The sequence below is a fragment of the Macaca thibetana genome, chromosome 13 (genome assembly GCF_024542745.1).
Source record: "Macaca thibetana thibetana isolate TM-01 chromosome 13, ASM2454274v1, whole genome shotgun sequence".
Lineage (NCBI taxonomy): Eukaryota > Metazoa > Chordata > Mammalia > Primates > Cercopithecidae > Macaca > Macaca thibetana.
This window is the reverse complement of record NC_065590.1, coordinates 349,302-361,350: the sequence shown is the minus strand read 5'-3', so window position 1 is coordinate 361,350 and position 12,049 is coordinate 349,302. Positions and strand designations below refer to the sequence as shown.

At 46.4% G+C, this 12,049-nt stretch overlaps 2 protein-coding genes across 4 annotated transcripts in view; one reads left to right on the top strand and one right to left on the bottom strand.

Moving 5' to 3' along the window:
• KCNIP3 (potassium voltage-gated channel interacting protein 3) overlaps window positions 1-12,049 on the bottom strand; it is a 93,002-nt gene that overhangs the window by 8,456 nt on the left and 72,497 nt on the right. For all 3 annotated transcript variants that reach the window (XM_050755155.1, XM_050755156.1, XM_050755157.1), the window contains one exon: window positions 750-874. In XM_050755155.1, the coding sequence (XP_050611112.1) occupies window positions 750-874 (125 nt within the window). The remainder of the gene's footprint in view (window positions 1-749; window positions 875-12,049) is intronic.
• Window positions 2,195-3,532, top strand: LOC126934321 (uncharacterized). The gene is made up of 3 exons (XM_050755153.1): window positions 2,195-2,407; window positions 2,637-2,702; window positions 2,769-3,532. Exons 1-3 carry the CDS (start codon window positions 2,223-2,225, stop codon window positions 3,424-3,426), a joined length of 909 nt encoding a protein of 302 aa, XP_050611110.1. The 5' UTR covers window positions 2,195-2,222; the 3' UTR covers window positions 3,427-3,532.

The following is a 12,049-nucleotide window of genomic DNA, read 5'->3' as shown; positions in this document are numbered from 1 at the left end:
ACGGTGCCTGGCTGGCCTCTCTCCACCCCCTTGGAGGCTGCCTGCTGCCCGTGGCACTGCTGAGACCTCCTGGCCTGGGTTGTGGAAGCCCGGGCAGGGGTGGGGTGAGAGGGAGCAGGGGTGAATAGGAAGGGGCTGACCGCTCCCCCATACCCTCTTCCTCTGTACCAGCAGCAGAGACACGGAGAGGGGAGCGTGGCAGCCTCAGTGACGCCCATTCCGGGGCCTGCCCCCGCCAGACAGCTTCCCACAACACAGAAGCCGCTTCAAGGCCCCCTGGGATATTTACTGTGGCACAGAGAAGTTTCCAGGTCTCCCTGGGCCCGGGTCTCCAAGGCCTCTCCCCGGGGAATGGGGAGCACTCACATTCTTAAAGCCCCTGCACGGTGCCTGGCTGGCCTCTCTCCACCCCCTTGGAGGCTGCCTGCTGCCCGTGGCACTGCTGAGACCTCCTGGCCTGGGTTGTGGAAGCCCGGGCAGGGGTGGGGTGAGAGGGAGCAGGGGTGAATAGGAAGGGGCTGACTGCTCCCCCATACCCTCTTCCTCTGTACCAGCAGCAGAGACACGGAGAGGGGAGCGTGGCAGCCTCAGTGACGCCCATTCCGGGGCCTGCCCCCGCCAGACAGCTTCCCACAACACGGAAGCCACTTCAAGGCCCCCTGGGATATTTACTGTGGCACAGAGAAGTTTCCAGGTCTCCCTGGGCCCGGGTCTCCAAGGCCTCTCCCCGGGGAATGGGGAGCACTCACATTCTTAAAGCCCCTGTAGAGAGACTGCAACTCCTTCTTGGTGAACTTGGTCTGGGCCTGCAGCTGGTCCAGCCCCTCCGGCTGGTGGCGCACCGTGGACAGCTCCAGCTCACCGTCGCTGCTGTCTGGAGTGGGACACAGATGAGAGAGGGTAAGGCTTGTAGCCCTGCTCCTCCATCGTGCTCCGGTGTGGCCAGGGCATGGGCCAAAATAGTGGGTGGAAGAACTCTCCGTACATGACTACCATGTACAGTCATACAGGCTGTGCACTGCACAACAGAGGGGGGTGTGACTGAGTGGCCCACGCAAGAGCTGCGCCTCTGCTTTCCTGCCCCCAACAGGGCAGGCCTCCCCATCGCAGGCCCTGCAGTGTGCCCCCCTGTCAGCTGCACAGTGAGACAAGGTGGGAGCTGCTCTTGTCCTAAAGAGGTGCTGAGTGAGGGCATACAGGAGCGGGAAAGACAGCAAGACAGGCATAAGGGATCCTTGAACTTCAAGATCCAATTCCTAGACCACTTCCTCCATGTGGCCCTCCCTGGACTTCCCCAGGAATGCAGAGGGTGCCTCCTTGGCCCTCAAAGCCTAAGGCAACGTTGTTCAGCTGCAGTTGGCAGAGGAGCGTTATTCACACAGGTCTAGGTAGGAGGCTAGACCTCCAGGGCTGTGGGGGCAGGGATCAGACCTGTCCTTTAAAAACAATACACAAGGCCGGGCGCAGTGGCTCACGCCTGTAATCCCAGCACTTTGGGAGGCTGAGGCCAGTGGATCACGAGGTCAGGAGAGCGAGACCATCCTGGCTAACACGGTGAAACCCCGTCTCTACTAAAAATACAAAAAATTAGCCAATCACGGTGGTGGGTGCTTGTAGTCCCAGCTACTCGGGAGGCTGAGGCAGAAGAATGGCGTAAACCCGGGAGGCGGAGCTTGCAGTGAGCCGAGATCGCGCCACCGCACTCCAGCCTGGGCAACAGAGCGAGACTCCGTCTCAAAACACACACACACACACACACACACACACACACACAAACTTATTAACTAACCATGGCTACATCTCGGGGGGAGGTGCGATGTCAGGTGATTTTTACTTTTTTATTTATGATTTTAAAAAACATTTTCCTAATTTCTTTTGGTGTGACATGCATCACTTTTACAATGCAAAATAAAGCTAGAGCTGAAATAGCACTGAGTGCCCACCCCTTGCTGAGCAGCACCCTCTCATAATTAGAGATCGCCACCTTCCCACGGACCCAGGACGCATGGGCCCTGCTGCCCCGTTGCCCTGTCTCCCCTGGGCCACACGGAATGGTGGTGATCCATAATCACCCGCATGGCTGGTGCTAGCTGCTGCCTCTCCCACTGCACAGTGAGCTCTTCAGGGGCAGCTGTCCTGCACCGCTCATCCTGTGCCCGTGGTGGCTGGCATGGTGCCGGGCACTGGTCCTGTGCTGAGCTTGCTCCCTACCCAGGCCTCTCATGAGAGTGTGGCGGGAAAGTCAGCCTGCACTGCCCACTCTTACTAACCACAAGAGCATCCTGAAAGCTGCTCAGCAAGCGGGCTGTTTCTTTGGTCGACACATGCTCCCAGTCTCCAAGATAAGTATTTCATACCATCCTTCCCCTTACGTTTCCAGTATCTCCTCTCCCATCCTTACCCTCAGGTTAACTATTTCATACCATCCTTCCCCTTAAGCTTCCAGTATCTCCTCTCCCATCCTTACCCTCAGGATAACTATTTCATACCATCCTTCCCCTTACGTTTCCAGTATCTCCTCTCCCATCCTTACCCTCAGGTTAACTATTTCATACCATCCTTCCCCTTACGTTTCCAGTATCTCCTCTCCCATCCTTACCCTCAGGATAAGTATTTCATACCATCCTTCCCCTCAGGATAACTATTTCATACCATCCTTCCCCTTACGTTTCCAGTATCTCCTCTCCCATCCTTACCCTCAGGTTAACTATTTCATACCATCCTTCCCCTTAAGCTTCCAGTATCTCCTCTCCCATCCTTACCCTCAGGATAACTATTTCATACCATCCTTCCCCTTACGTTTCCAGTATCTCCTCTCCCATCCTTACCCTCAGGATAACTATTTCATACCATCCTTCCCCTTACGTTTCCAGTATCTCCTCTCCCATCCTTACCCTCAGGATAACTATTTCATACCATCCTTCCCCTTACGTTTCCAGTATCTCCTCTCCCATCCTTACCCTCAGGATAACTATTTCATACCATCCTTCCCCTTACGTTTCCAGTATCTCCTCTCCCATCCTTACCCTCAGGATAACTATTTCATACCATCCTTCCCCTTACGTTTCCAGTATCTCCTCTCCCATCCTTACCCTCAGGTTACTTCCCACTTCACTGGGAAGACAGAAGCCATGGAGGAAAACTTCCCCAAGCCCTCACCCCACACCTACCCACCTGCCTGCACCTGGCGCAGACGTCTGCACCCCTGCCTGCTCCGTGGCTGAACTGTGCCTGCTCCCAGCAAAGGCAAACCTGCCTCTTGCAGTGGGTCCCGACCCCTCTCGCCTACTCAGGCAAGTGGTGCCAGCAAGTCTCCCGTTCTTTCCTCATCATCTTGTCCTCTCTTCTGTATCATTCCCATCATCACATAGACATACCGTAGAATCTGGAATCCTTAGTCATATTAAGTACAGGCAAACCCTGTAAACCAGCATCCCACGCCAGGCAAGCATCCCACATAGACTCTTCCCCTGCCCGGGGGCACAGGGATGCTCAGAGCAACAGCATTTTTGGTGGGAGAGTTGGAGGCAACTCAGGGGTTTACGGCAGGCAGGATGAGTAGGCGAAATATGGAGGCTGCACACTGGGGAGAACTGCCGTGGAGCAGACGTACACACGGCAGCGTGGATGGATGGATAGTAAGAATCATTTGATGAAGAGGCAGACCTTTCAGACTAGAAAAGCAAGATCCAACTAGATGCTGTTTACATGAGGGATACTCCTAATACAAAGATAGATTAAAGCAGGGTGTGTGGCTCATGCCTGTAATCCCAGCACTTTGGGAGGCCGAGGTGGGTGGATCACCTGAGGTCAGGAGTTCAAGACCAGCCTGGCCAACGTGGTGAAACCCCATCTGTACTGAAAATACAAAAATGAGCCGGGTGTGGTGGCGGGCACCTGTAATCCCAGCTACTCGGGAGGCTGAAGCAGGAGAATCACTTCAACCCAGAAGGCGAAGGTTGCAGTGAGCCGAGACTGCACCATTACCTGGGTGACAGAGTGAGACTCCATCTCAAAAAACAAACAAACAAAAAAATTAAAATTAAAGACTGGAAAAACATTAAGAAAGCTGGATGTTTTATAATGATACAAGGATTAATTCATCAAGGCGGCAGAATAATCTAAAATAGACATCACCTAGTAACAGCTTTAAAATACCTGAAGCAAAAAATTCAGAACTAAAGAGAGAAACAAACAAGTCACAATCATAATTGTAAGATTTTGGCATCTTTTTCCAGTAAATGGTATGACAAGTGACAATATAAAAGGTTTGAAAAACACCATCAACCAATTTGACCTAATTAATATTTATAGAACACTGTATAATTGTAGATGCACATTCTTTTCCAAAGCATATCCTATGGTTACCAAGATATATCAGATGCTGGAACACAGACTCTCACCACAATGGTATTAAGTTAAAATTCAGAACAAGATACTTAGAAAATCTCAAGTATTTGGAAATAAACAATACGTTTCTAATTAGCTCATAGGTCAGAGAATAAACTGCAAGGTGATCACATTTTGAGATATTTTGAATTGAATGATTAAAAAAACAGAGCATATCAAAATTTGCTGGATGCAGGTAAAGCTGGGCTGAGAGGGAAATTTATTGCTTTCAATTCCTTTATTAGAAAAGAAGATAGGTGTGAGAGCAATGATATAAGCTTCGAGAGTCAGAATCTAAAAAATGCAGAGCAAATTAAATTCAAAGTAAACAGAAGAAAGAGCATAATAAAAATAAGAGTGGAAATCAATGACAGGCTGGGTGCAGTGGCTCATGCCTGTAATCTCAGCACTTTGGGAGGCCGAGGCAGGTGGATCACTTGAGGTCAGGAGTTCAAGACCAGCCTGGCCAACATGGCGAAACCCTGTCTCTACTAAAAATACCAAAAAAAAAAAAAAAAAAAAAATTAGCTGGGTGTGGTGATGCACGCCTATAATCCTAGCTACTCAGGAGGCTGGGGCATGAGAATCACTTGAGCCCAGGATGTTGGAGGTTGCAGTGAGCTGAGATCGCACCACTGCACTCCAGCCTGGGCAGCAGAGCAAAACTTGGTCTCAAAAAAAAAAAAAAAAATCAATGACAAATATAAGCATAGCCACAAACCTTGTAATAAAGTCATTAAGAAACTCAAGTCATAGACTGGAAAAAACATATCTCCAGGATATGTATCTGACAAAGCACTCATTTCCAGAATACACAATAAACTTCTACCAATCAACACAATAAGACTAATAACTCAATTTTTTTAAATAGGCAAAAGACAAGGACACGTCACAAAAGAAGATACACAACTGGCCAATAAGCACGGGAAAAGGTACTTCGAAGGACGTATGAGAATTCACGCAGTGATGTGAAACTGGAGTACTGGCGCAGCCAGAGTGGAGCTGCCTCTCTAAGCAACTCAGGTGTTAGCTGGGACCCAGAAAAGCTATGCTTTAGGACTGTGAACCACATCCCTGAGTAAGCGCATGCTCTAGACCCAACGACAAAGTCAAAACAAACCTACTCTAATAGAGCCTAAAATAAAGTCTGTGGAGATCACGTGAGTTGGCCAATACTTTAACTACCCGCCAAACTAAAGTTTGTTAGCATTTATATTAAAACAATACAATCCATTCCCTACACGATCCCTTTCACAATGTCCAACATACAACAAAAAATAAAAAGACATAAGAAGCAAGAAAATGTGACCATAATAAAGAGATAAAGGATAAGCAGAATTATTAGACTTTTATTGTTAAAATTATTAGAAAAGAACTTTGAAACAACTATTATCGACACATTGAAAGAAAAAAAGAAAGCATAACAGACGAGAATCTTAGTAGAAAAATTAAAAACTATAATAGAACAACAAAATGGAACTTCTAAGCTGGAACCAAACAATACCTAAAATTAAAAATTCACTTGATGGACTGAGTGCAGTGGTTCACGCCTGTAATCCCAGCACTTTCAGAGGCTGAGGAGGTAGACTGGTTGAGCCCAGGAGTTCAAGACCAGCCTGGGCAACATAGCAAGACCTTGTCTCTACAAAAAAATTACCTGGGCACGGTTGTGTGCACCTGTAGTCTCAGCTGCTTGGGAGGCTAAGGTGGGAGGATCACCTGAGCCTGGGAGACTGGCGCTGCAGTGAGCCATGGTCATACCACTGCACTTCAGCCTGGGCAGCAGGGCAAGACCCCATCTCAAAAAAAAAAAAATTAAACTGAAAAAATTGAAAAAAAAAAAAAAGAGAGAGAAGACGTAAACTACCAATAACAGGAAGGAAACAAGGGAAATAAGTACTAACTTTCCAGACATTAAAAGGATTAAAAAGGAGATATTATGAATAAGTCTTTAGACACAAATTCAACAACTTCTATAAAATAGACCAATTCCTGAAAAATGACAAACTACCCAAATTCATCCCAGGTGAAAAAGATAACCTGAATAGTCCCAAGCGGCATTCTTCATGAACACAGGTGCGAAATTTCTCAACAAAATATTAGCAAATTGAATCCTTTGATGAATAAAAAGGATAATACACCACACCAAGAGGCATTTTCCAGGAACATGAGGCTAATTTAATATTTGAAAATAAATCAACGTAATCCACCATATTGTCTAAAAAAGAAAAAAATACTAATCATATCAATTGATGCAGAAAAAGCATTTGACAAAATTCAACATCCATTCATTAAAAAGAACTGGGAACGAAAGGGAGCTTTCCCACATTAATAAAAGTCATCTACACAGAATCTATAGTTAACATCATTCTTTTTTTGTTGTTGAGAAGGAGTCTCACTCTGTCGCCGAGGCTGGAGTGCAGTGGCCGGATCTCAGTTCACTGCAAGCTCCGCCTCCTGGGTTCACGCCATTCTCCTGCCTCAGCCTCCCGAGTAGCTGGGACTATAGGCGCCCGCCACCACGCCCAGCTAGTTTTTTTGTATTTTTAGTAGAGACGGGGTTTGACCGGGTTCGCCAGGATGGTCTCGATCTCCTGACCTCGTGATCCGCCCGCATCGGCCTCTTCTTAATGGTAAAAAACAATGTTTTCCCCACAAGCAAAAAGGTCAATATACAAAAATCAATCACATTTCTATAGATCAGTAATGAACAATTCGAAATCAAAATTTAGGCAAAGGTGTCTCCTGAATTTCAGTGGCAGTAAGATCCAAGATCCTTGCTCCGGTCTCTATCTGTTTTGGAGCTAAACAGGGAGAGGGAAGGATGGTGGGGGCTTTTGGTGCTACCTGGAAGCTGAAGGACAGTTAGAACTCTGCTGACTACATGAAGGGTCATCAAAGGTGTAGCTGGGCAGGTGGAAATGTGACCAAACCAACAGTGATTATCAATAGGAGGGAGACAAAGTGGTGACCAGGACTCAAAGCAAACTCAATCACACAGAGAAACCAGGGCTGCTGACAGACACCGTACACTGTTAGAGTACGTCTGCTGTTAGTCTGGATAGAGACAAACGTGTTCACAGACAGAAACGGGATGGCAAAGACACAAATTTTGTAAGATAAATGAAGGATGGCAAAATGGTTATGACTCCCACTTAATTTTTTTTTTTATTTCCATAGGTTTTTAGGGAACAGGTGGTGTTTGGTTACATGAGTAAGTTTTTTTTTTTTTTTTTTTTGAGGCGGAGTCTCGCTCTGTCGCCCAGGCTGGAGTGCAGTGGCCGGATCTCAGCTCACTGCAAGCTCCACCTCCCGGGTTCACGCCATTCTCCTGCCTCAGCCTCCTGTGTAGCTGGGACTACAGGCGCCCGCCACCTCGCCCGGCTAGTTTTTTGTATTTTTTAGTAGAGACGGGGTTTCACTGTGTTAGCCAGGATGGTCTCGATCTCCTGACCTCGTGATCCGCCCGTCTCGGCCTCCCAAAGTGCTGGGATTACAGGCTTGAGCCACCGCGCCCGGCCCCGAGTAAGTTCTTTAGTGGTGATGTGTGAGATTTTGGTGCACCCGTCACTCCGGCAGTATACGCTGAACCCAATTTATAGTCTTTTATCCCTCACCCCCCTCCCACGCTTTTCCCAGAGTCCCCAAAGTCCATTGTGTCATTCTTAAGCCGTTAGATCCTCACTTGGTGACACAGCTGCTGTTTGCCACTATGAGCAGGCATAGCAAACTACGTGGCCGGGAACCGGAGAAGATCTTCAGTTTTTCTGTTTACTCAGGTCTCAGGGTTATGCTGCTGTTACAGCACAGCTGATCACTAATTCGTTATCCTTAGCATGGAGATAGAAAACGGTGACTTAAAAACTTGTTACTCCAAGCAACTAGCCTAGTTTGTCCTGCAACTTTATCATGTTTTATAATTTGCATTAAAATGTTAAGTCACAGGCTGGGTGCGGTGGCTCACACCTGTAATCCCAGCACTGTGGGAGGCCGAGGCGGGTGGATCATCTGAGGTCAGGAGTTCGAGACCAGCCTGGCCAACATGACGAAACCCTGTCTCTACTAAAAATACAAAACGTAGCCGGGCGTGGTGGCAGGTGCCTGTAATCCCAGCTACTTGGGAGGCTGAGGCAGGAGAATCGCTTGAACACGGGAGGCGGAGGTTGCAGTGAGCTGAGATCGTGCCATGGCACTCCAGCCTGGGCAACAAGAGCGAGATTCCATCTCAAAAAAAAGAAAAAAAATTAAGTCACTTTTTTATATAAAGAAGTGAATGGATTTTGTAATTTCCTTTGGAATGCAAATCAAATGAGAATAAAAATCTTACACACAAATAAAGAAACCCAAAACTTAACAATACCATTTACAATTGCTCATCTCACAAATGAAATACTTAGGTATATATCTTACAAAACATGTATATAATCCATATATGCCAAAAACTACAAAATGCTGATGAAAGAAATCACGGAGGATTCAAATGAGGGAAGAAACATAACTATGTTCATGGACTGAAAGGCCCAGTGCTACAAAGATGCCAATTATCTCCAAAATGATCTACAGATTTCACACAATTCCTACCAAAATCCCAGCAAGAGTTTTTTGTACATACAGATAACATACTCTAAAATTTATCTAGAAAGACAGAGGAACTAGAATAGCTAAAATAATTTTGTGAAAGAAGAATAAAGATATTGGTTTTTTATGTTTATTTTATTATTTTATTTTATTTTATTTTATTTAAGACAGAGTTTGGCTCTGTCACCCAGGCTGGAGTGCAGTGGCATGATCTCAGCTCACTACAACCTCTGCCTCCCGAGTTCAAGTGATTCTCGTGCCTCAGTCTCCCGAGTAACTGGGACTACAGGCACACACCACCACACCTGGGTAGTTTTTGTACTTTTAGTAGAGACGGGATTTCACCATGTTGGCCAGGTTGGTCTCAAACTCCTGACCTCAGGAGTTCCTGAGTGATCTGCCTGCCTCAGCCTCCAAAAGTGCTGGGATTACAGAAATATTGTTAAATAAAAAGGTAAGCACAGACTGGGAGAAAATATTACATTTGCAAATTGCATATCTGACAAAGGATATACAGAATATATAAAGAAGTCTCAAAAGTCCGCAGTAAGAAATCAAAGGACTCAAATTAGTAAATGTCAAAAAACCTAATCAAACACTTCACTATAGAGGATACAGGGCTGGTAAATAAGCACAAGAAAGAGGATTGGCATCATTTTCCATTAAGGAAACACAAATCAAAACCTCAATGAAATGCTACTATATACCCACCAGAATCACTTGCATAACAAATATTAACAACGTCGGGCGCCTGCGGTGGGGGATGCAGAGCAACAGGAACCCTCTATGTTGCTGCAGGAGAGAGACGCTGGAAATCAGCTTGGCACTTTCTTATAAAGAGGCTTTTCCCAGAAGACCCAGCAATCCCATTTCTGGTTGTTTACCCAAATGAAATGAAAGCTACTATATTCAACTCCAGGCAAATGCTTAGAGCAATTTCATTCAAAATTGCCCCAAACTGTAAATAACCCAAATGCCCTCCAACCGGTGAGTGGATAAGCTATGGTACGTCACACAAGGAAAGGTACTCAGCAGCAATACGGAACAAACTCCTGACACACGCAAAACGTGAATGAATCGCACATGCAATGACGTGAAAGAGTCCAGACTCCAGAGGCAGATCATGTCTGAAACATGTGTGGGACAGTCTGGAAGAGACAAAATTACAGAAAATTACAGGGGAAGAGAACAGATCAGTGGCTGCCTGGAGGCTGACTACCAAAGAGGCAGCATAAGGCAATTTTTTGTGGTGATGACATTGTTCTATATCTTAGCCAGTAGTGGTGGTGTGCGCCTGTGGTCTGACCTCTCAGGAGGCTGAGGAGGGAGATGCGTGAGCCCTGGAGTTCAAGGCTGCTGTGAGCTATGATCACACTACTGCACTCCAGCCTGGGCGACAGAGACCCCATCTCCAAAAGTAAGTAAATAAAAATAAAAATTAAATTAACATAAATTGTTCTACATCTTGATTGTGGTAATGGTTACATGACTATGCATGTATCAAGATTCATGGAACTAGACAGCCAAAAAGGTAAATTTTACATTAATTTAAATTAGAAAAAATTAGAATACTTAGCTAAGAGGAGGAGGGAAATGGGGGCCTAAAAGAGGAAAAACAAATGAGAGGCCATAAATGGGTCAAGGCTGATGGTACCCCACGAACTACAGAGTAGGATGGACTTAATCCTCTTTCCCGAGGACCAAGAAACAAAGTAAGGTGAAAACTCCAAACCTGCCGCTGTTTCTTCCATTAAAAACAACAAAACTCCTTCACCGTATTTTCCCCAAGCCTTTTTCTCACCTCCTGTAACTCCCTGCCTTCACTTCCTCTCTTCCTGTTCTCCCTCGAACTTTCCACTCCAAGAAAACCGCTCTTACAAGGATCGTGGATGATCTCCATGTGGTCAATATTGTAATTTTGATTAAAACATGGCATAAGGGGCCAGGCGCGGTGGCTCATGCCTGTAATCCCAGCACTTTGGGAGGTCCAGACGGGTGGATCACCTGAGGTCAGGAGTTCAAGACCAGCCTGGCCAACATGGCGGAACCCTGTCTCTACTAAAAATACAAAAATTATGTGGGCACAGTGGCGCGTGCCTGTAATCCCAGCTACTTGGGAAGCTGAGGCAGGAGAATCGCTTGAATCCTGGTGGCGGAGGTTTCAGTGAGCTGAGATCGTGTCACTGCATTCCAGCTTGGGAAACAGAGAGAGACACCATCTCAAAAAAAAAAAAAAAGAGAGACATAAGGTCAAGGAAGTTAATCCATTCTGGCATTGCTAGAAAGGACTACCTGAGACTAGGTAAATTTTTTTTTTTTCTTTTTTGAGACAGGGTCTCACTGTGTTGTCCAGGCTGGAGTGCAGTGGTGCAACCACAGTTCACTGCAGCCTTCCAGGCTCAGGTTATCCTCCCACCTCAGCCTCCCAAGTAGCTGAGACTACAGGCACACACCATTACAACCAGCTAATTTTTTGTATTTATAATAGAGACAGGGTTTTGTCACGTTGCCCAGGTTGGTCTCAAACTCCTGGGCTCAAGTGATCCTCGGGACTGCATTGTTTTTAAAGAAAAGAGGTTTATTTCACTCGTGGTTCTGCAGGATGTATACAGAACACAGTGCTGGCATCTGCCTCTGGTGGGGGCCTCAGGAAGCTCCTAATCCTGGTGGAGGGCGAAGAGGGAGCAAGTAGGTCACGTGGCAAGAGTGGAAGCAAGAGACGCAAGGGAGGAGGTGCCAGCTCTCTAATGTATTACATAAACTGCATACAAGCCAGATTTCACATGAACTCAGGGAGAGAACTCAGTCAGTACTGTGAACATGGTGCGAGGCCATTCAGGAGGGATCCGTGCCTGTGACCCAACACTTCCCACTAGTCCCCACCTCCAACACTGGGGATTCAGTTCAACGTGAGATTTGGGGGGGAACAAACCCCAAACCATATCAGACAATGCAAGAGTGAACAACGTATGCCTAATGCCACTTTTGAAGACAGGTGCAAAACCCTAAACCAAATGTTAGCTAAATGAAGCCAATAGCATTTTTTTAAAAAGTACATCATGATCAAGAAGATTTTATCTGG

Bases quoted from the DNA above. Each gene is read 5' to 3' on its own strand.
- LOC126934321 (XM_050755153.1), top strand. From the start codon at position 2,223: ATGAGAGTGTGGCGGGAAAGTCAGCCTGCACTGCCCACTCTTACTAAC. The intron at 2,408-2,636 runs GTTAACTATTTC...CCTTCCCCTCAG, and splicing joins TCTCCCATCCTTACCCTCAG to GATAACTATTTCATACCATC. The intron at 2,703-2,768 runs GTTAACTATTTC...CCTTACCCTCAG, and splicing joins TCTCCCATCCTTACCCTCAG to GATAACTATTTCATACCATC.